The 23,675-nt window shown below is 42.1% G+C and overlaps 1 protein-coding gene across 2 annotated transcripts in view; it reads left to right on the top strand.

Annotated features, from left to right (window-relative positions):
* Positions 1-23,675, top strand: part of SHB (SH2 domain containing adaptor protein B) — a 73,669-nt gene that overhangs the window by 37,166 nt on the left and 12,828 nt on the right. The window contains exons 3-6 of one of the 2 annotated variants that reach the window (XR_007505163.1): positions 2,132-2,347; positions 11,698-11,869; positions 13,983-14,117; positions 16,280-16,370. Coding sequence is in view for 1 of the 2 variants with exons in the window: in XM_049796367.1 (XP_049652324.1) it covers positions 2,132-2,347; positions 11,698-11,869; positions 16,280-16,399 (508 nt within the window). In the remaining variant the exon portion in view is untranslated. Of the gene's footprint in view, positions 1-2,131; positions 2,348-11,697; positions 11,870-13,982; positions 14,118-16,279; positions 16,400-23,675 lie in introns of those variants that run through there. The other variant, XM_049796367.1, reaches the window with a different exon arrangement.

Consider the following 23,675-nt stretch of genomic DNA (forward strand, 5'->3'; position numbering starts at 1 on the left):
TGAAGAATCTGCTGGGCTTCCTTCAAATAGCTGTGTATCTGAACAAAGTTAAGTGCACACACAAATGACCTTGAAAAATCATTGTACTTTCATTCAAGGGCTTCTTTCAACAGCCATTTGTTGGGGTTAGGAGCATTGCCAAGTATTTTGCCCCATGCTTTAGGAAATAGGGTGAAGCTTTATCCACCAGTATGAACAGTTTAAATACTATATTGAGCTCTGTACTGTTGAATGGAGATGGGTGCTGTGTAAAATCCCAGCAGCAGAATTCTGTCATCTAACCTGAGTTCTGCTCTGAGGCTTGTCAGGTACAAAGGGTGTTGATAGCCCTTGTACTTTGCTTAAAAGTCAATTTCAGTGCTAGCTTTTCAGAAGTTGGCCTTGCATGGCAGTACTGTTTCCACATGTTACCTTCATAGTCATATTTGGCTCAGTAGGATAGGGCTTTGGTGGTAGAGAAAGCAACTGAGGAGCTGGTAGGACTATCATTTTAAATTCTGCAGCAGTCCTGAAATCTGTAGCTGAAGTTGAGATGGGTCTCTTTTATCACAGTTGCACCTCATATGTGTGGGTCAGTACGCTTTGGAATCCGACATACTGGTGAGTCAAAACAGCTTTGTTGTGCTGCAGTAGATTAGTCTATAAGTTAATGTGTCTGTATCTAGTTACATTATAAATCTCTATTTCTCAGTGGGACATGCATAAATTACTGTTTGCTGTCAGAGTGATAAGGAAGCTCATGCCTGTGTTACCATAGGTGCTGTGAACTCCTTGCATGTAAAAAGTTTAACAGCTTTCCCAGTAGAACAATAGAGGTTGAAAAAATCAGGGAATTTATATGACTTAGTGCTTTGTCTCTTGTGGGCTAAGACTCTTTCTGCATGTTGGATGTAGGCAAGCAAGATGTGTTCCTACTGTGATGCAGGAACCTGCCTTTACTTCCCAACCTGCCCACTGTCTATAGCTCATTCTTTTTCGCCAGACAGGAAAACAAAAACTTTCTTACAAGTGCTTAACTTTAGTGAATCTTTCTGTGTCTGACATTCCTTACAGAACTGTTGCAAGAGGACTCTTACATTTTTTCATATTATCATATTTCATCCAAAGAAATGTTGCAAAGGGGCTGTAAAATGGTGTTGAGTTTATTACTGCCTGGTGACACTTACAGGTGTGCTTGATTTGGGGAAAAAAGTTTTTTTATGTTATCAGAACTTTTTTTTTTTTTTAAGAGTGCAACTACATTGTTTGACCTCTTGTTACTGCATGCTTTAGTTTGAGATGAAGGAAATACCTATTGGCATCTGTACATTGTAGAAGATTGCATCCTCCTGGAAGGAAAGCTGTAGAAGCTCACTTACTGGGTTCTGTAAGCAAGTAGTACTGCCTTCAAAGTTTCTTTTTGTTGGCTTTATAGCTGTTCTGTTTTCTTGATGATATATCCCTAACTCTCCAAACTCACCTCAGGAATACAGTGCATCTAGGAGCAATGCTGTTGAATTATTTAAGACTATTAAGAGGTTTACTGTGGCTGCTGGAAAGGTTACCGTGAGGTATCTGCTTGTCCTGTGGAGCTTTGTCTGTTCTGTATGTGAGTGTTTGTCAGACTTGCTCACTAAATGGGAAGAAGAATATCAAGTTCAGTCTTGTATCTCATAACCTTGTGTTCCCATGTGTCTCAGTTTCTGTACCTTGCTGGTCAGGTGCTTGGTTTTACGCAGGAGTCAAAACTCCTGGAGCCTGATTCTGTTATAACTGCTGATTTGCAAGAATAAGAATTATTTGTGGCAGTCTTCCAGCCTGCTAGCAAAATAAGTTAATTCAAAACTTTGGTTGTTTCTTCTTCCAGTAGCTAATTAATTTAACGAGCATAATTCTATAAAAATGTACTTTTCTTTATCAGCAGTAAGAGTTCAAAGGATAATATTAATGAAAGTGAAAAAATCAAAAGAAGTTAAATTAACACAGTTTTGGACTCCCTGGTCATTCCAGTAACTATTTTGGCACTTAGACCTGTCATTGTTAGGGGTTGCATGAAAACCATGGATGTTAGTTGAATGCTCTGAAATTATTGACTGTAGTGATAAGGCATGGTTAGTAGTGATGCTGATGCAATTTTCTTTCTTGCCAACAGAGTTTCAGAAGCAGGAAGGCATGAAGTCCCTTCAGAACAACCTGCAGCTCTATGACACACCCTATGAACCAGAAGGCAGTGGTGTGGAATCTGATTCTGAAAGTGTGGCGAGTCACCGTTTACGAGAAAACAAATTGCCCCAGGATGATGACAGGCCTGCTGATGAGTATGATCAGCCATGGGAGTGGAACAAAGTCACCATCCCAGCTCTGGCAGGTAGGATCCCTAGATCGGAACCAGGAAATTCTCTCTCATGGCATATGTACTTGCCTTGGGGAGAATTCAAGTATTTCTGCTCCTTTGATGTGTGTGTGGGGAGAAATCTCTGAAAAGCAAATGAGGGTAGTCTCAAATCTTCACCTGCTGCAGAAATGTGGAACGTTGCACTTCTTGTTTGGTGCTTCAACTGACCTGTTGTCAACCATGTCAGCACTTGGTTTGTAGTAGTAAAACTTCTGTTTCTCCTACTCCTTTCCCCTACCCCCATTTCAATGGTTGTGATGTAGATAGTGTTTATTGTTGAGTGGCTCTATGATGAGGGAGTTGCTTTGCAATGTCTTTAAATTGTGGGGCAATTCTTAAAGGGGCAGGACAAAAAATAGCTGTGTAATGTGCATGCAGTAACATGCTTCTACTCAGCGATGAGTTTCTTGGTATTTGGAGTATTTTCATTATAATTGCAAGCATTTCTATGGATATGTAGAACTTGGTTTTGGATTAATCCTTTTGAACTCCTAAAGTTCTCCCACATCAGAACTTGTCAGTCAGGGAGATCTGATACAAACTGTTTTCTGTCTCTGAATGTCTGTGCTTGGTGTTGGTTACACTGCTCCTTCTTTTTCCTTTCTGTTGTTTTGTGGAAATGGCTGAGGGGGGCTTCATCCTCACAGTAAGGATGTGATTCAAAAGGCCAAGGCTTTTTCTTTTGTAAAGCTTCTGTGTGCCCAGCAAAGCCCAGCTATATCAGCTGGTGCAACCATGTTCCAGAATGCTCTTGTGGGGTGCTAGATTCATACATGCTCTGTGATTTTCCCTTGAATGGCATGTTCTAGTGAAAAGCTGTGTCTAGGAACAGGGTTGTTCCTCTTTTTTTTAGGAGTCAGCTTGGAATAAAGCTTGGAAAGGAGAGTTGTGTGTAGTGATGATTGTGGGGATGAGGAGGGAAGAAAAAAGATATGGCTCTTGGAGGAAGCATGGTAAAAGCCTGAGAGCAATGATTAGTACTCAGGGTGCATTTACCCTGTGTAAATCCCGCTTGATAAACCTGTTTGCTTTCTGTGTTGAAACTACTAGATCTGTTAATGGAAGGAGAGCAGTAGGTGTCATCTGCTCAGCATACTGTGCTGTAGCATCAACTGTGTTACCTGGTTTGGAATGCTAGATGTTAGATGGGTGGACTACTAGATTTGTGAAAACCTGTCAGGGTCATTGACCTCAAAGTGCTCAGTGATTCATATTCTTCCTGGAGTCTGGTTACAAGTGTGATTCCTCAGAGAATCTGTTCTGGAACCCCTCATGTTTAGCATCTTTATCAGTAATCCAGAAGAGGAGGAGGGGAAATGCATCTCATCAAGTCTGGATTGATATCAAATGGTGGTGAGAGTGTGTATGTGCAGAGCTGCCATTCAAAGGGACCACCATTCAGAGGGACCCGGACAGGCTGGAGAAATGGCCTGACAACAACCTTACAAAATCCAACCGGGACAAACTCGAAGACTGCATCTGGAGCAGACTAACCCCCTGCAATGATATGGACTGAGGACTGGCAGACTTGCTGGGTTACAGCTTTGCTGGAAGGGGCTTAAGGAGTCCCGGGGAAAGTGGACTAAATGTGGCGAGCAGTACTCCCTAACATTGATGAAGGCTAGCAGCGTCCTGGCCTGTGTGAACAAGAGCATAGCAGTAGATCAAGCAAAGTGACTGTTCCTCTTTACTTCACATTTCTTGGACAACATGTGTAATGCTGTGTCCAATACTCTGATGCAAGAAGGATGTTGCTGTCGGCAAAGAGCCATCAAAATGACAGGAAACTGCAGCACATGACTTGTGAGGAGACGCTGAGAGAACTGGGCTTGCTTTGCCTCGAGAAGAGAAAGCTTTGAGGGAGATGTAATAGCAACTTCCCAATGCCTATGAGGAGATCTTTGAGAAGAGGGAGCTAGGTTCTTCACAAATGAGCAGGTGTGTGATGGGAAGATGAGACTTAAGTTGAATCAGGGGAGATTCTGACTCAATATGAGGAAATTTTTTCTCTGCAAGGACAGTCAAGCATTGGAACCAATTGTCCAAGGACCTCTTGCAGTCTCCATCTTTAGATTTTTGTTTGAAGGGATGATGGGATAAAGTTCTGAACAACCTGATCTGATCACATAGCAGACCCTGCCTTGCGCAGGTTGGACTAGACACCTCCCATGGTCCCTTTCCACCTGAATTATTCTATGATTTTGCAATTCTGTGTGCCATGATATTGCCATGCTATGGAAATGAGAAGTGACTTCTCTCCACAGCTATACAGGGCTACTGTTCTGTAAACAGAGCCTGTTGGAAAAATACCTTTCTTGGGTGTTTCTGGCCTGATCCACTAATAGGTAGATGGACATGAGTGACAGAAATGTGTTTCTCTTCTAGCACTATGGAGTACAGCAGTGGCGATCTGTTTGAGAGTGATTCTGCCTGTCTGCTTCATTTGTTCTTACATCTTTAGGTTGTGGCTGATTTGGGTTTGTTTCCAAACCAAGCTGATGTCTGCAGTATCCATTCTGTGACATGTGTCTCTTGCTCCAACACACATGGATGAATCTGAAGCCGCTGCTTAAAATGAAACCTCTTGCTTAGCATCCCCTTTCCTTTTGTTGGGCTCCTATGGAATAGAAGAGGAGGTTAAAGAAAATTGATTTCTACTTCGAGCAGCATGATTTGCTCTGGTATGTAAGCTGTTAATAATCTTACAGAGGGAATTCCAGGCTCAGTTGCTTTCCCATTAAGCATATGCTGATAGTTCTTTTGAGCCTGGATCTAAACCAGCATTCAGTTCTGCTGGATGCTGTGCAGGTAAAGTAGTCTTTTTCCCTAAAGAGCATGAACTCCAACACAAAAGTCTAACCTGCTTCTGTGGCTTATAGTAGGATATACAGTTCTGCTGCTGAGCTCTGCCTGGTGGAAGCAGGCTTTGGTTCAGGCTTGCCTGAGCAGACTCGTCCCCTTTGCTGGACCAATTAAAATGCTTGCAAGACTTGTGCTGGGAGATTGCCTGGCTGTGAGATCCTGGCTATGATTTGGGATATCTATTGTGTGTCAAAGTAGGCTAATCAACAGAGATGTGTATCACTAGGTTTCCAGTGCCACAATAGCTATTCTGCAGATGCCAAATGTCAGTCTGGTATGTGTGTAAAGCCTTCTGCTTTGGGTTTGTGCTATGGCATTGGCGTATGCCCCAGTTCAGCAGATATTTCCATGCCTTTTCATGTGTCCTTACGATGGCAGCAATGTTGCCTTTGCGTAGAGCATATGTGCAGCCTCCATCTCCTGACGGGTGAGTCTTATTACACAGCAGCATGGTCCACAGTAACTCTGTTGTAGAGGTGGGGTGTCTGCTACCTGGAAAGATCCACAAGCTACCCACAGCACATGTAGGGGCAGCACAAAGCCACAAGCAGTGAATTTGCAGTGGGTCTTAGGCTGCTCTCTGCATTGTTTTCCAGGAAATTTGTCTATTCTTCATTCTAGATTCTGGAGGGGTTTCCATCGTTTCCCCTCTGCCACCACATCTGCTCCTTGCTTCCTCCTTTCTTTTGTTTGTGGTCATCTTTTCCCCTTTCTTTTGTCCCACAGAGCTGCATCTATGTCTAGACTCTCTCACTTATCCTCCTACCTGACACCTGGTCTCACTCTGTTACCTTCTTAGATCTCCTTGGGATTTTTCTTCTTCCACCTTCAGACATCTGCTCCCTATCACTCAAGACCCTCACCTATTAGCTGTGTGTGCATTTCTACCCATGAGGAAGAAGGATGATGGGCTCCCTCATTCATCCCCATCCTTCTAGCCCTCTGGGCTAGGCCAGATGCCATGGGAGTGTCTGGGCTACAGTGACTACAGATTGCTGTTGAAGACCTACTGCAAGGAAGCTGAACAGTTAATTCTTGCTGGCTGTGTTAGCTGAAAGGCTTCCAGTAATTTTTTGCTAACCTGTCCAGTGTTTGCTTGGCTCAAGGCACATTCAGCCATTCTTGCCTGTGTTCTTGGACAGTTTGGGGTTAGAGCTCCTTTTGAGCACATAATATTTTCTTCGAAGGTAACAGAGTAAGTAAAGCCCTTGGAGGAACAAATGCTCAAGCAGGTGACACTTAAGTCTTCAAAGGTGGAATTATTTAGAGCTCTTTATTTCTCTGCAGTTTGTTTCTGTGGTTTAGCATAGCAGAGGGATTCTGTGAGTTGAGTTTTTCCTTACATACTAGTTTTGATAATTTTCCAAAGGCTAAGTAGTATCAGAGTTACTGTGAGCTTCCCACACAAGGATGGTGATTGTATGCTACTCAGAAGTAATTTTTCTTTCAAAGTATGCAAAAAAACTAAACCAGAAAATTCATCGTTTAGCAACACTGAGATACAAGCTGTGGTATCAGTACATGTCTGTCTGCAGTGAGATCATGCTTTACAGATTTCTCAATTAGTACTAGAGCGGCCACAGAAATGGGATTATTAGTTTTAAAAGTTATTGTCTTAAGAGTCATATGTGTGCATATGGAAATCTTAGACCTTATTCTTCATGTATGGTGCATATTATATGTAGTGGCTAATTTTTAATTCACTGAATCCAGAGAACAAATTTATTAGTTTATACTGCATACTACTGCATACTTTTTGTGCACAGCTCATTTGGTGTTTGTTAAGTCTTTGAGCTCTGTAATCATCTTCATGCCTACTTTTTTGTTCTTTGTCAGGTAAATTCTGAAACTGTTTATGAGTGTTGATTTTAAAAAAAATATCTTATTTTTGTTGATTTTTTTCTTCATCTGTAGTTTTTAGCTTGTCCACATGTAAGTAAATTAATAAGGCACAATCCATCCAATATGAGATTTTATGATTGGCCTATGTGTAAATATTCTTCTAAGCATTATGTAGTTAATACTTATGAAAGCACACTAAATGAAAATATTGTTTTACAAAAGTAACAGACGTAAGAAGTTGTTTAACTAAAAAGAGTTATGATATGGTTGGATTTCTTATGGGTTCAGCATGCAGAGTTGTGTTGTAAAATGCTAAGAGAGTAAACATTTTTGAGATTAATTAGATTTCTTTGATTGCATCTGTCATTGTTTATAACTTTAGTATGTCTTGGGTACCTAATTATTTGTTACAAAGGAATGCATAAGGATTGGCTGCAAGCATAGATTCAAGCTGCTGTCTCATCTGGTGTCTCTATCCTTAATCTAACTCCTACGAATTATAAGTGTTTAAATTAAGGAAAGGAAAGGTCCAACTTCTAAGTTTGAAACCGTGGAAAGTTTGCAGTGGAGAAGTATTGACCCTCTGCCGAGATGTGTGAAGTATTTTTCTGACTAATTGTGTACCGTAGTTCTGTAATGTAGCTAGCTAATGTAGCTAGACCAGGTGGGGTTTTTTTCAGTTCTTAGCTGAAGTGGATTTCTCTGAAGAGCACAATGTTCGTCGAAGTGGTATTAGAAATTCTAGCAGTGGGCAAGTCGCACTTCAGAGGCCCACAGCTACCATCTCCCAACTACTTGGAGTTGTGGAGGCTGTGAACCTGAAGGGACCCTCTGCTGAAACTTCCCTATTTGAGAAGTTCATCTGAAGGGAGCAACAGACTTTTGTGATGTGAAGTACAGACACAAAGAGACTTATGCAGCAAATGTTTTGGTTTGACAGGTGATAGGCCTAGAAAACAAACCAAAATGGCAAGTAACATCGTGTAACCCCAGCTGGCGATTAAGCACCATACAGGCGCTTGCTCACTCTTCCCCACACCACCACTAACCCACCCACCCCCTCCCCACAAATGGCATGGGGGAGAGAATCAGGAAAAAAGGTAAAACTCATGGGTTGAGATAAAGACAGTTTAATAGGACAGAAAAGGAAGGGAAAACAATAACAACAACAATAACAGAATATACAAAACAAGTGATGCACAATACAATTGCTCACCACCCACTGATCGATGCCTAGCCAATCCCTGAGCCGTGGTGTCCCCTGGCCAACTCCCCCCGTTTATGTACTGGGTGTGATGTCATATAGTATGGAATACACCTTTGGCTCCTTCGGGTCAGCTGTCCTTGACGTGTCCCCTCCCAGGTTCTTCTGTGTCCCCAGCCTCTGCTGGCAAGGCAGCATGAGAAGCTGAAGAGTCCTTGACTTTGTATAAACACTGCTTAGCAACAACTAAAACATCAGTGTGTTATCAACATTATTGTCTTCCTGAATCCAAAACACAGCACTATACCAGGTACTAGGAAGAAAATTAACTTTATGCCAGCCAAAACCAGGACACAACACTAAAATTACCAAGAAGTTACTCATGCGAGTCTTTTAAGGAAAACATTTGTTCTTCTGCCATGATTTCAAGATTTATTGCTGAAGCATGTTCTCCAACCTGGAGTTTGAGATGTGCCAGACTGGAAGCGTGCACAAGCTGTGAAGTCTGCTCAGGTTGAGGGGAGTGTGTCTGCACTGTGTCTCCTAAGTACAGGACTGGGGCTGGGGCTGGTATTGTACTGACGTTGTGGAGCAAGCTATGTTTAGCCTTCCCCGGGGACTTCTGCTGCTAACTGCAATGCTGCAAGATGTGTCTCCGTGTAGCAGAGCTGGAGTGTGGAGTTTTGACTGGTTGCAGCTCGAGTTCTTTGACAAAGAAATTTGGGTTTGTTTCATTGGAGGCTGTACAGCTGAAGCTGAAATGAGTTTTTCATGGCTTTTATGGAAGTGGGCAGGATTTATTAGACCTTCTGCTGAGCTGGGCAAACTGATTTGCCCAGAAGACCTGAGGATGGCAAAGTAACAGGAACAAAGTAGCTTGCTGGTACATAAGTCCGGCTAGAAAAGGTGATAGCGACATCAGAGACCCCATTCATGAATGTTGGGCTGACACTAGCTCCTATTTGAGTGTGGGAGAAATCAGGCCTTTCCAGGCTGTCATGTGGGCATAGCAAACCTTTGGGTAAAAGAAATGCATGTGAAGTCTGTAGAGCCCATCTCGGTATTGCTTTACAAAATAAGTGGCCCTCTGTTATGAAGAGGGCCATCTGGTAGTAGTTTTCAGCACTGATCATAGACTTCTTGAAGGAGGATCTGTAGATGCCAAACTTAGTCACGTCTGCTGGCTGCAACTGCTGTTGCACAGAAAGCTGGTGCCTAGGACCCTGGGGGACTTGAAGCAGGGGAGTTCTGGTGTGCCACCATCAGAGGGGTATGGCACCAACTACAGGGCAGTGGAAGAGAGGCCACATGCAGAGTGAGGAAGGGTCAGGTATGACATCAGTTCCATAATTTTAATGGCTCTTTAAACAGAAGTACCATAGCAATAAAAAACTTTACACTCCCAGCTGCATGGAATTGAGCTTCTGAACCTTCAGTGTATATACTACAGCTTCAGTTAAGAGGGGCTTTATAGCAACCGAAACTCAGCCCTGATAACAACATTGTATGGGTTGGTGCCTGATGGGGTATCACTCTTTTCAGTTTAATCTGCCTGGATATCCCTTTCAGACTGATTCTGCCTACCAATTTAATTCACACAAACATACAAAAAAAAAAAAAAATAAAAAAAAAATAATAAAAAAAAAAGAAATAGGGCAGGAGTGCAGAGACATGTCTGAGGTTTTCAGACAAAGAAAACATTCAAAAAGCATCTGAAATTTAACTTGGTGCTGTTTGGAGAACAGATCCTACTTCTAACCATCATGTTGTAAAGATACTGCTGTTTACTATCAGAACTGAGTTTCATGTTTGTTTTGTGAACTGAATTTATTGGTGTTTGCAAGACGTTGCTTGGTCAGAAGCTGACATTAAGTTCACCAGTTTTCAAAGAGTTCCCAAATTACATCCAGGTGGTTTTTTTACAGTTGAAATAATAGTGCTGTTCATATATGTCACTGGCAAGTGTACACACGCAATGTTTCTCCTTGTTATGCTAATCAGCTTTCATTATCCAGTAAAGAGGTTAAATCTGAGTTTCCATTTTAAGAAATAACCAGCATATTTCTGCCATGCATACTTCAGAATATGGTTGAATACATTTGCCCAATTTTTGTGATAATTTGTGCCTAATTCCTCTGAGTAAAGGGGGAATTTGGGAGTATCCTAAGCCCCATGAGGAAAGCGTATTAAAATAACAGAAACAAATACTCCAAAACATTTTCCATATCCAACACATCTCTATTCTGTATGCACTATTTTTTTGAACATTACAGCTGTCTTCCTCTTATACAGCATTGCTTTAAAACAGTAAACACTACCAGCCATATGCCTAACTGGCTGTGTGTTAGAATAAATTGAGTTCTAAATGCATGAGATCTATAACATGCTGTTGTAAGAAGCCCCTTTAATTGTCCTTGTAACATTTTCTCTCATATTGCTGTTGAAACTCACAGAGAAGATGACTGCACTGTGTATGTTTGTGCACATTGTGATGGCTGCTGATACAGTGAATTTTTCTGCCTGGTCCCCACTAGGTGACCTTAAAACAATAAGCCATCTGAGTCTGGGAGTGTTAATTTTTGATGAAGAAGCAAACCACAGAAGGCAGTGAGATTCAGGAATGTGGTGTGGGTAGCTCCTTTCACTGTTTCTGCCAATATGCTGTCCTTTAATTTTTTGAAATTACAGATATGTACAATCTGTAACTGCAGTGTAGCAAGTGTAGAATGAGGATGCTGATACGCAATATCTGTGCTTTGCTACAGATATTGCAGTAGTCTAAGAAATTACAGCTTTACAAAATAAGCGTCTTGCTTTTCTTGGAATAATATAGTTTGTGAGAGAAAATAACAAATGCCATTTTCCATTTTCATCACTTGTACTCTAATGTTTCAAGACAAAAGCTTTGTGCCAGCATTGTAAAAGTGGATATGCTTTTAATTCATTGCTGCTTGCCAGTATTTCTGACGTGGCTAGATGGGTGTTGGCTGTCGGGATTTGCACCGGGATCACCGTTAGGATGATTCCACATAAACTGAGGCAAGCTGGGTTCTTGATGCTCGTTTGTTATTGTAATTATGGCAGGTGACTGAAAGCCTATCTTTGTTACTGTTACTTGTTTAACAGTATCATCTTCTTGGGGAAGAAAGTATCAAATGTTAAGCAGTAGTTATTGTAACAAGGTTTAGAAGAGTGTGGATTTTGTTACTGGAAAAGCAAGAGAGTTTCAGGGCTATTTTGCATAGTTAGAAACACCTTTACATGACATATACAACTTTGTAGATAAACCACTACATCTTAACAGTAGTGGGTGCATGTTTATTCTCCCTGAGAAGTGTGAAACCTCTCTAAGTCCTACAACTATTTTGGTCGTTGTTAACCTTGCCTGGAGAAGTAATTATTGTGTATCTTGCAGCCCAATTTAATGGAAGTGAGAAAGGGCAAGCATCTCCTTCTCCCTCAAATGACCAGCGCAGGCGGTTAAGAGCACCTGGAGGAGGCTTTAAACCCATCAAACATGGCAGTCCAGAATTTTGTGAGATCCTGGGAGAGAGAATAGATCCAACTATTCAACTGGAAAAACAGATGTAAGTAAGCAGAGTGATTGCTCTCTAGCTCTTTGCCTCCCCACTTACAGGAGCAGCAAGTGTCCCAGACCCTGCTGTCCAGCTCCCGCTCCTCAGCATCCCCTGTTAGTGCTCACAAAAGACTTTTCTTATTAATCCTGCAAAGTGTAAGTAACTTTTTTGTGCGTCAAAACAGTGTTAAACAGGAAATTCATCTCAGGAACAGTGAGTTTTATCTGCTGAGTATGTGCAGTTATTCCACTTTCAACCATGTTGATTACATTGCACTAGAGAAAACAGGTCTATATCATATATATACAAATTGTGCTTTAAAGCTGCTCAAATTCCATATGTTTGTGGCTTCATAGCATGTTTCCAGTACCTCAGACGTGTCATGCATCTGGCTGTAATACTGCTCCAGGGAGAGACTGATAAGATGACTTACAAAGCTTTCACAAAAGAGACTGTTATTTCTAATCTGGTGGTGTCAAATTTGAGGGTGGTATTTAGAGGCAGTTTTGTCAGCTCCAAACTAAAGTTCTGGGGTAATTCCCTGGAGTGAATATCTGGTATCCGCAAGGGTGGCCTCTGTCCTGCCTCATTACCTTTCCTTGAATCATTTGGAGGGACTGGCTTGTGTGATGGAATGACCCACTGTTTCCTGTATCATGCCAAAGGTGCAGCCTCATAGAAGGGGCCAGCATTCCGTTTTACACAAAGAAAGAAAAATCTTCTTGTGGAGCAGTTTACACAGGTAACACTGATATTTGTGAGCACTGAGAAGCCAATGGATTCACACAGTAAAAAGTAAGGAAGCTGTGTATTGAATCCCTGAGAGCAGTCCCACTCCAGACACTGTTATTCTAAGTTGGATGCAGAATTTATTTTCACAGAAGAGGGAGGGCATAATTTAGCATGAGTGTGAGTGTGCTCTTTGTGAGAATACTTTGTTCCTGAATGGAAACAGTATTGAAAGGATTAGCAATCCTTTTGCGCTTCACATCCTCAGTAGGAGAGAATCCCCTCTGTCAATTCTGTCTGAGAGAAGGTAGTTCCTGAAATTCCTTTTTCTTTGACATTCTATTTTTACATGCAATATTTGGAAACTTAAGCTTGAAACAGAGAATAATATCATTTTCATGGTGTTATAGTCCATCTAATCAACCTTAGTCTTTGAACCATCTGCTCATTGACAGATTATATACTTATCTCCAACAGAGGAAGCAGCAACCACTGTTGTGAACTCACTCACTGATGCTGTTAGGTAAATGCCTAAAAGGCTACAAATTTGACTGTAAAATTTGGTCCTCAGATTTGGGTAGTTCCCAACCCCCCCATTGGGGCGTTGTTTACTATACCCCCAAAAAATATATTTAAAATACTGCAGGGAGTTGAGAATCTGTTAATTAACTTGCCTCATAAATATAGTCTTTTATTGTAACTGCAGTTATGTTTAACTGCAACTGATAATAACAACTGAAAACTGCAGAGCTAGTTTTGCTTCCTTTAGATTCAAGTGTTAATCACGAGATTCTTTTTGTTTCTTCATTATGCAGGATCAAACCTGAAATAAATGCACGGTTAACAATAATGTGTCAGCAAATGGAAGAGTTTAGATTTATTGTACCTTAGAATATCCATAATCATTCAAACTGCTCAATTTTTAGTAGCATGAGACCTCTCCACAGCACATGCCAAAACATTCCATCTCTCTCTACAAAAATGGAGTCTGTTTTTGTAGAAAGGAGTACAAGATCTAGAGGAAAGGAAGCATGCAAGCTGACAAGTGGATAGGTAGGTTAGGAAGTGTCCCAAACAGGCAGACATACCAAGGTGTGATAATATATCAAGAAAATACTTTTAGTTGCTTGTGATTAAGGAGTCTCTAACTATGAACTTAGTGAACGTATGGACTCAGAGAAATTAATTGAATTTGTTCCATTTACTCAGTAATAGTGAAAAGAAGAAAGTATGTTCTGCTGTTTCCATTGTCTTACTGAAAGTGAATCCCTCCCACCCTTGTATACAAGATCTGGTGACTTCCTGTTTTGCTCTGACCAATTCAGAAACAGAGTAGTGTTGTGCATTATATGAGCTGTAATAACTGATTATACTTACTGTATAATTGATGCAGCTGTCCTGTCTTCAGTGGAGCTGTGGCCACTTAGTGGCTGAAACCTGACCATTGAGAAAGTAAGGGACTTCAGGAAGAACATTCTATAAACCACAATCAGGATGCTTTCAATCCTGGGAGGAGATCTCGATAAAGGTCAAAATGTGTGATTATGTTTGAATTTTGCTTTCAGGTTTGGATTGTGTGCTTATGTTTTCCAGGATATCTCAGAAGACATGTATGTCTTCAGGTTTTTATGTCCCATGCTTTTGCTTTGGTATCTTTCACAACTTGTCATTTCACTGTTTTGTGGCCACATCATTGACATTTGAATCTTTGACCTTTCTGCACAAATACCTGTATGCTGACATTTAAAAAATAGACACACCCACAGCAAACAGACCCAATACAGTTGAAACAGCAAATTATTCAGGAACTTTAAGCTGATTATGGCACTATGCTTATCTCGCTAGCTAGCTGGAATAGGAGCAATCTGAGTGTCCCATTTAAATGGGCATATGATTCACAAGCAGTTACACTTTTGGGTACTGCTGTTTACTCTCAGCTGTAGCCAAAACAACTTCGAGGCATCACTTCTGAATGACATGTTCTCCCATCAGCCGTTGTCTTCATACTTCACTGTTTTTCTTCCAACTGTTTTAAAAGCAGCTTTTGCTTCCTGGAATCAGCCCTGCATTCTTTTTCCATGAACCTCCCTGCCAACTGGGGAACACCAGATCTGAAGAGTATGTGAAATACCTCCCTCTGAATATCAGAGTCCAGGCTATGTCCCTGGTTTTGGCTAGGTCATATTTTATTTTGATTTTATTTGGCCTTTTGGGGAGAAAAGAATGAAAAAATATTTCTAGCTAATAGGAATAATTTTTAGACTCTCCCAAATCCATTTTTGGGTTTACACTTGGTATTAATATTCTCCTCTTACACTCAGAAGACAAGCTAGTCTTTAAATTGCATGCTCAGAAATATCCTTTAGCAATAAATATCTAATGTGAGATAGGGAGAACACTGCCTGGAAACATTTGCATCTATGTGTCAATTTTATTTGTGAAGTGATGGAGCTGTCAGGGCCTCCCTTTCTAGCCTGTCTTGAATATACAATAGTATAACATACTTTTTACCTTTCTGCAACGCAACTTTAGTTGTAACCAGGCACAATGAATTTTTAATTTGAGCACCAACTTTTGTTTAGCACCTTCGTCAGATTTGACGATGGAGCTGACATGAGCACAAGGAGCATGACTTCTGTCAAAGGGATCTGTCTGGTCTTTATTCACTTACCTTTTAGCTGGAACATCTCCTTTAGAGTAAGTTCAGCAGAGAAATAAAATGAGAACAAAAGGAAGAAGACATTTTTTGCACAAGGCCAGTGACAGCTGCTGGTCATAACAGACAGAGAGCGCTTCTGATGTATGCATTATCCTGCTTAGGCAGGCATGTTAGTGTCACATTGTGCTTCAAAGGGCATCTGGTAATTGCAGGAAGAGAGAGATTTTCCTCAGAGATGCGACTGACCCAGTGCAGGGCCAGGCACATTACATCACTCAGGGAAACCTGAGGGAAGGGTCAAAGCATTTACTACTGGACTGCGAGATTTTAGTTGCTGTTACAGAGCAGCATGTGCTGGGGAGGTTCTTTGTTTGCAGTGGTCAGTTTAGTATAAAGGACCCACTTCTCTTCTCCCCATGTCCTTTCTTCCCTGAATTGATCACACCACCAGCAATCCACCATATATTTACTTAAAGCGCACCAAGTTTTCACAGCTGTGCTTAGAACAAGTGCCTTTGTTATAGATCTTCACACTTTATCACTTTTCTCCTTTCTCCAAGACTTATTTTAGCAAATCTTTTCCACAATTAACTGCTCATATTATTCAGATGTGATTTTCTTTTTGTTTACTTTTGTTTGTTTTCTTTTTGTTCTTTTGTATGTCAGTTGAAATACTGATATATCACAGGGATGAAATAGAGTAAATGTGTATATTGTGGATCTACTGCTTGCAAGATAGAGATTATAATGTGTTGCTCTGAGTGGGAATTTCTTACATAAATATGTACACCAATCCTGTTGCATGCTCTTCTGATTTAAGTTTTTTTCTTCAACTGACAGGAACTACAGGCCTCCACAGGTTGTAAAGTTAAGTTCAGATAATGGAAGCAATGTGCTTTTTATCCATAATATGTTAGATCTTAAAGATACCCATGTGATATTAACCATTATTCATACCTTAAAGAAACAAATTAGTGAAAGGAGTGTGAGTTGGAGTATCTATGTATATTAATCTCTGTTCTTTTTCCTAGATGGTATCATGGAGCAATCAGTCGGACAGATGCAGAAAACCTGTTACGTTTATGTAAAGAATGTAGCTACCTTGTAAGAAATAGTCAAACAAGCAAGCATGACTATTGTCTTTCACTGAAGTAAGTATTTGTTAGAAAAACATAAATATCATTTATAAGCCATAACTCCTCTGGTGCAAGAAGAGAAAATGATCCAGTTTGTTGCTGAACTGGTTTGGCTCAGAAGGGCATCTGGAGAGTTTGAGACTATCAGTCTGTTGTTGTTGGGATGTCCCTGTAATACAGAGGTCTGCCTTGAACTGGAACACACCTGCTTTGGAAATTCAGTTCAGCTCCTGTTGTCCCTTTTGTTATTTGATCTGTGTATTCTCTGGTATAGTAGTCCTATAGATATTTTCAAACATTGAAGCGTTAATGGCACATGCTTCAGATATATGTAGGCTTAAATTTTCCCTTAAATTCTTGTAAGTCTTGGAATACAACTTTTTCTTTTAAAGTATTTCACTTAATTCTTGCAACAGTATAGTGATATTTGTTATTAATCCAGAGAACAACTTCAAGAGGAAAAGGTGACAATGAAATTTATATTTTGCAATTTCGGACATCCGGATGCCAGCCCTTAATGTCCTTTTGCCAGTTGTAGTCCCTTTCCATGTTGTTACTCCAAAGTTTTCTAAACCATATTTCCTGGTGGTACTTATTTTAAGTCTTCCCATTACTTGCTCTATGATAAGGTAGCTAAATGACTGAACTTCTCCAGTGTGTGTTTTCTGGAGCATAAGATTCTTTCACTGCTCTTCTGCCATACATTCGTCAAAACTAGTGCTGACTCTGGCCTCTTGATACAGTCTATTAATTCATATACCAGCTTCCTGTGATAATGATCGTTCTCCTATGGCTCCTGCAAAGCTCACATAAACTTCTTAAGCCCATGGTATTGCAATTAGAATTCATGTCCTATCCATTAGCTGGTGATCAATTTTCTTTTTTTCTAGGACCTCTCCTGACATCCTGCAAATGCAATCAGTGTTTTCTCTCAAAGTATCTAGCTGAATAAATGTTCATGTTATTTAACCACACTTAAGTTATCATGCAAACCTGCTTCCTTTGCTAGAAACCTACTTCTATTTACTTACCATCTTGCTGACCATTACCATCTGCAAACTACTGACAAAGTTACGTTTAATGCTGTTGTTCACATGTGATTTTTACTCACTGTCATAAGGCTCTCTTCCCCTTCTCCCCCTGTTTAGGACACTGAGTTTATAATCCATTATTGTTTTCTAATCCTTTCCTTAATGAAGATGGTTTTCCAATCAACGTAAGATTTTGAAGAGTTTTGGTAACTGTGTATATCTTGTTCCTTAAGCTTGAAGAGTTAAGTTATTGGACAGTTCTCAGGTTTTACTCACGATCCTTGGTTGAAGCATTTCCTCACAATCAGCCTGGTTTATGACTACTCTTAGCTGTGGAAGCTAGCCCTTCAAAGTGTAAAACACATGATACTATTTTGTGTTCTGATTCCCTTGCCTAGAGGCATCTGATCAGTCTGTCATGAGGGTATTTTGCACCTATACGTGCTTACCATGAGGTCAGCCTGAAATCCATCCCTTCATTCATTTCATTGTTGTGCAGTCTTACCTCCTCATTACTATTTCACTTGCAGGACCTCCTGATGCCTTCATCTTTTGTTGAAATGTGAACACAGGGTGTGCCAGAGCCTTTTTCTCGTAATAGATGGCAGTAGTGGGAACAGCTGTGTGAGGTATGATTAAGTGGATGATCTGCCTAGCCTGGTGGCATAGCTACAAGAGGAAGTAGAAAGGTTAAAAAGCATCAGGGAGTTTGAGAAAGAGATAGGCTGGTGGAACCATACTCCGCCCTCCCTTAGACAGAAACAGAAACAGCCACCAGAAAAAAAACAAGATCAAGGGGATCCTGTATCCTCCCCCTGCCAGGCAGAAGGCAGTAGCTTAAAGGAAAGGAGTGGATGGAGGGAAGTCCATGCTCAGGGTGGCAGACAAGCCACCTCCTTGCCTACCTCGCCTTGCCAAGTGCCTCTGTACAACAGGTATGAGGCTTTGGATGTAGAAGGTCAGTTAATGGATGATGTGAATGATGGTCCATTTACAGCAGAGGTGTTGCCAAGGTCAGAAAGACCTAAAGCCTGTATCATGACCACCGCCACAAGGAAGAAAAGATGGGTTATAGTTGTAGGTGCCTCCCTTCTGAGGGGAACAGAGGGTCCAATATGCCAGACAGACCCACCTCTTAGGGAAGTCTGCTGCCTCCCTGGGGCCTGGGTTAAGGACATCAGTAGGAAACTTCATAGCCTGGTACAGCCCTCGGACTATTACCTATTATTGCTCTTCCATGTGGGTGGCAATGAAGTCACAACACATAGTCCAAGGGCAATCAAAAGAGACTTCAGGGCCTTGGGATGGTTGGTAAAGGAATCTGGAGCACAGGTAGTTTTTTCCTCTCTCCTTCCAGTTGTGGGCAGCGACACTGGAAGAAACAGATGGACCCAGTCTATTAATACATGGCTCTGTGCCTGGTGTCACTGCCACAATTTCAGGTTTTTCGATAATGAGATTGTCTACAGAGCACCAGGCGTTGGGTGGGATTCACCTTTCTCAAAGGGGCAAGAGGCTCTTAGCTCACAAGCTAGTGGGGCTCACTGGCAGACCTTTAACGGAGACTTGAAGGGGGAAGGGGATAATATCAGACTTGCCCATGACAAGCTGTGAGACAACACACCAAGGTTAGAGGGATGGGATACTAGCGAGGGCCCTCAGCCTATTGCTCTGAGACATACTGGGTACACTGGAGCACAAGAGCCAACAGGGGAACACTGGTGACATACCTCAAAGGAATTAAGGTGTGTTCCTCTAAGAAGGTGACATGGCTGACAGCCCAGCTGAAGTGCCTCTACACCAATGCATGCAGCATGGGCAACAAACAGGAGGAGTTGGAAACCACCATGCTTCTAGAAAGCTACAACATTAGTTGCCATTACCAAAACGTAGTGGGACGAATCTCAAGACTGGAGTGCAGCCGAACAGGCTGTTCAGAAGGGGCAGGTGAGGAAGGGGGTGAAGGGATTGCCCTCTACATCAAGAAATGGATAGATTGTGAAGAGCCTTTTCTGAAGAACAGCCATGAGCAGGTTGAAAACTTATGGGTAAGAATTACAAACTGGGGAAACAAAGGGAATGTTGTGGATGGTGTTTACTACAGGCCACCCAGTCAAGGGGAGACTATTGTAAGCCTTCTTACTCCAGCTACAGGAGGCATCAGGCACACAGGTTCTCATTCTGCTGGGTGACTACAACCACCGCAACATCTTCTGGAAAAGTAGCACAGCGAGCTGTAGGCAATCCAGGAGACTTCCGGAGTGCGTTGAGGTTAACTTCTTATGGCAGGTAATAGACAGCCCTATCAGAGGGGATGCGATACTGGACCTGATGGTCACCAACGCAAGTGAGCTAATCAGAGAGATCAAGATTGGAGGCAGCCCAGGCTGCAGTGATCATGCACTGGTGGAGCTCACAGTCCTGAGGGATATGGGTCAGATGAAGAGTAAAGTCAGGACCCTGAATTGTAGGAAAGCAAAATTCCATCTGTTCAATGAGTTAGTCAATAGGACCCCCTGGTAAACTGCCCTCAGGGACAAAGGAACAGAATAGAGCTGGCAAATCTTTAAGGATGCTTTTCACAGAGCACGAGAGTTCTTGCTCCCTAAGTGTAAGAAATCAGGAAAGGAAGGCAAGAGACAGGCATGGATGAGTGGAGACCTGCTGGTCAAACTAAAAAGCAAGAAGGAAATGCACAAGGAAGCAGGACAGGTATCCTGGGAAGAGTATAGGGACAGTGCCTGGTTGTGTAGGGGTGGGGTCAGGAAGGCCAAGGTATAGCTGGAGCTGAACTTGGCAAGGGACATAAAGGGCTTCTATAGGTATGTCAGCTAGAAAAGGAAGGCTAAAGAAAGTATACAACCCAGTGAACACAACCGGCAAACTGGTAACAACGGACGAGGAGAAGGCTGAGGTACTTAACATTTTTTTTGCCTCAGTCTTCACTGGCAATCTCTTCCCACACCTCTTGAGTGGATGGACGTCAAGGCAGGGACTGGGGGAGCAAAGTCCCTCACACTGTAAGAGAAGATCAGGTTTGTGGCCACCTGAGGAACCTGAACATACATAAGTCTATGGCATCTGACGAGGTGCATCCCAGAGTCCTGAGGGAATTGACTGATGTAGTTGCAAAGCCACTGTCCGTGATATTTGAAAAGTCATGGCAGTCAGGTGAAGTCCAACCATATCCTGGGCTGCACAAGAAGAAGCATGGCCAGCAGGTTGAGGAAGGTGATTCTACCCCTCTACTCCGCTCTGGTGAAACCCCACCTGGAGTATTGCGTCCAGCTCTGGAGTCCTCAGTACAAGAAAGACATGGACCTGTTGGAGCAGGTCCAGAGGAGTACCACAAAAGTGATCAGAGGGATGGAACACCTCTCCTAAGAGGAAAGGCTGAGAGATTTGGGGTTGTTCAGCCTGGAGAAGGATCTGGGGAGACCTTATTGTGGCCTTTTATTGCTTAAAGGGGGCTTATAAGAAAGATGGTGACAGACTTTTTAGTAGGGCTTGCTGTGATAGGACACAGGGTAATGGGTTTAAACTAAAAGAGGGTAGATTCAGTCTCAATAGAAGGAAGACATTTTTTACAGTGGGGGTGGTGAAACACTGGAACAGGTTGCCCAGAGAAGTGGTAGATGACCCATCCCTGCGAACATTCAAGGTCAGGTTGGATGGGGCTCTGAGCAACCCAATCTGGTTGAAGATGTCCCTGCTTATTCCAGGGGGTGTTGGACTAGATGACCTTTAAAGGTCCCTTCCAACCCAAACTATTCTATCATTCTGCGATTCTATTCTTGATATACTTTGTGTCCCGATGGGTTTCTAGCTTGACTAGTCCTATGTCTTCCCCTGTTTCATGGTAAAATTGATTTCAAGCCTCTGTTCCTTCACGGTGAATAAGCTAGGAAGTCTACCAGTGGTGCAGCCAGTGTTCAGTGGCTTTGTACTCTTCCCAGTGCCTCATCTTTGATTCACATAAGACACTCTGTTTCACCTCATATTTTCACCAGGACAGATGTATGGCTTGTACAGAAGTGCTCAAACAAGGTGTGCGTGGGGTTGTTTGTAGAGTTAACCGTAGACTCAATGGCAACCAGCCATCCCTTCTTCAGATTGTACTGAGGACATGTATAGCCTAGTTCATGGTGGTGATCCCACTGCTGGAAGTCAAATTACTTCTGTTTACAGAAAAGAGCCCCTGGAACACTCAGTTGTAGACTTAAGTTGCTGGCTGATGTCACTGGCAGGCAGTTAATTTCTATCCATCCCTAGGATATGAGTGGGATATGCAACTGGACTTCACTTTTTTAAAAAAATCATAAAGGAGCTGCAGGCATTGGGCTGCTGGCATGAGCATGCTTGGGGTTGTGTGTAGGTGCCCCACTGCAGTGTTTTTGATAAAGCCAACCAAATGAGAGACTCTTTGTAATAATGCACTTGTCCTGCAACTGCTACACAGAACCTGACCATGTGTTGCTGTACCAATCCAGTGCCCCACTTGCCACATGGGACTAGCATCACGACTGGCATCATAGGATAGTATAAAAACAGGCTTTGCTAACTTTTCCTTTAACAGGTAGGCTTGGGCATAGTTGAGGTCTTCTGTAGGTATGACATAGCTACAAAAGATGGAGGCTTTTGAAGGTTGCTGTTGAATGTGTGTAGTCAAATAATGTTCAGAACAGACCATTTCAGCATCAAACTCCTGTTTTATTTTACTGCTGCATTTATGATGCATGAAATGAAAAGCACTGGCTGCTGAGCGTCTGGTAAGACACTATAAAGACACATGGTACTTATGGGAGATATTTGTTAATAAAGCTTTAGCATAAAACGACTGAGCTCTGACCTTGTGAACTGAAATGCCAGAATGATCTCAGCAATGCCTCGAGGCTGCCTGTTACCCCATGGGACCTAAAGGTCTCTAGATCAAGTGCTGTGCAGCCTGATCCACTCCAAATGATAATAGGCCCTAGCATGCTTATCCTGAGGTTCTCCACACTACTTAGCCAGAGACCACAGTGTGCTACACAGCAGATCTTAAGCAGTCTTGAGAGGCATAAGAGCAGCAGAGACTTTTATGCTCTGACAGAACTGAAGGGCTGCTACCCTTAGCTATTTCCAGTTACCCCTCTACTTCAAGCCTCCCTTTCCCTTGCACATACATGCTTCGTGCTTTCTGTCAGTGCCAGAAGATGTGCTGGTGCAATGGAAACTAGAGGCAATGTGTTCCCCATGTACTGTTGCACAGTGCTGTGAAAGCCCTATAGAGCAAGGTTGTCCTAAACCCCTTTACCTGGGACAAACTCATTTGGGTTCTGTTTGATTTCCATTAAAGCACATAGCTCCTTCTGTTGGCTTGTTGAAACCAAAGGGAGGGGGCTGAGGTTTGGGACCACCGCTGCTGTTTTATATCCTTGAGTTGATATGTCTGTTCAAATAGTAACTTACCTGTGATTCACAAGAGCACATCTTTGGCTGCATTCTTTGCCAGAAGCAAGAGAGAGGAGGATAAAAAAGACTTCTTAGGAACATCTGAAATAAAAAGATTGACTGGATTTCAACCATAACATGTCAGCTTCTCCACTTCTGTCAAATCTCCTTGTGACTTTCTGCTTTTCTTCCAGTGTTGTTCCTAAGAACATTCCCCCTACGCATTAGGTAGGGGAATTGCCAGGGTAGAGCACCAAGTCCTCTGTCAGCTGTGTGGTCTCATGGCAGACTGATTCTTAAGACTCCCCCAAAAAAGAATGTTGTCAAACTTGTAAAAGCAGGTGGAGTTGTCTTGAGCTAAGACCCTCCACATGAGAGGCTGGAAGACTCTTTTATGTATAGGAGAGAAGGGATTACTACCACACAGCTGGGCACAGTAAACCGGATAAAACCTGTTGTTGTAAGGCAAATGCTCACCAGCCAAACTGAAGGTGTTCAAGTTACAACAGGAGAACTAGGTTATATACTAGATTTGCATCTCCCAGGGTCCAGATTGATTGGATATTTTCTTCAGGAACACTAGAGCTGCTTCTGCGTGCCACCTTAAGGCTGTTTCCCAATTCAGCTGTGTTGAAGTGGAAACTTGGACAGCAACAGAGCTCTGAAGGAATGGATATGGGTCTCTGCCGTGACCATACTTTGAAAATGGGAAATCAGTGCTGAAGATTAAGCTGTGAGGCTACAGCAATGAACTATCCAGCCTTGCTCTGACAGTATATTGAACTAGAGTCCTAAAGTGATTATTGAATTTGTTCTTGGTTATCTAA

The sequence above is a fragment of the Accipiter gentilis genome, chromosome Z (genome assembly GCF_929443795.1).
Source record: "Accipiter gentilis chromosome Z, bAccGen1.1, whole genome shotgun sequence".
NCBI classification, from domain to species: domain Eukaryota; kingdom Metazoa; phylum Chordata; class Aves; order Accipitriformes; family Accipitridae; genus Astur; species Astur gentilis.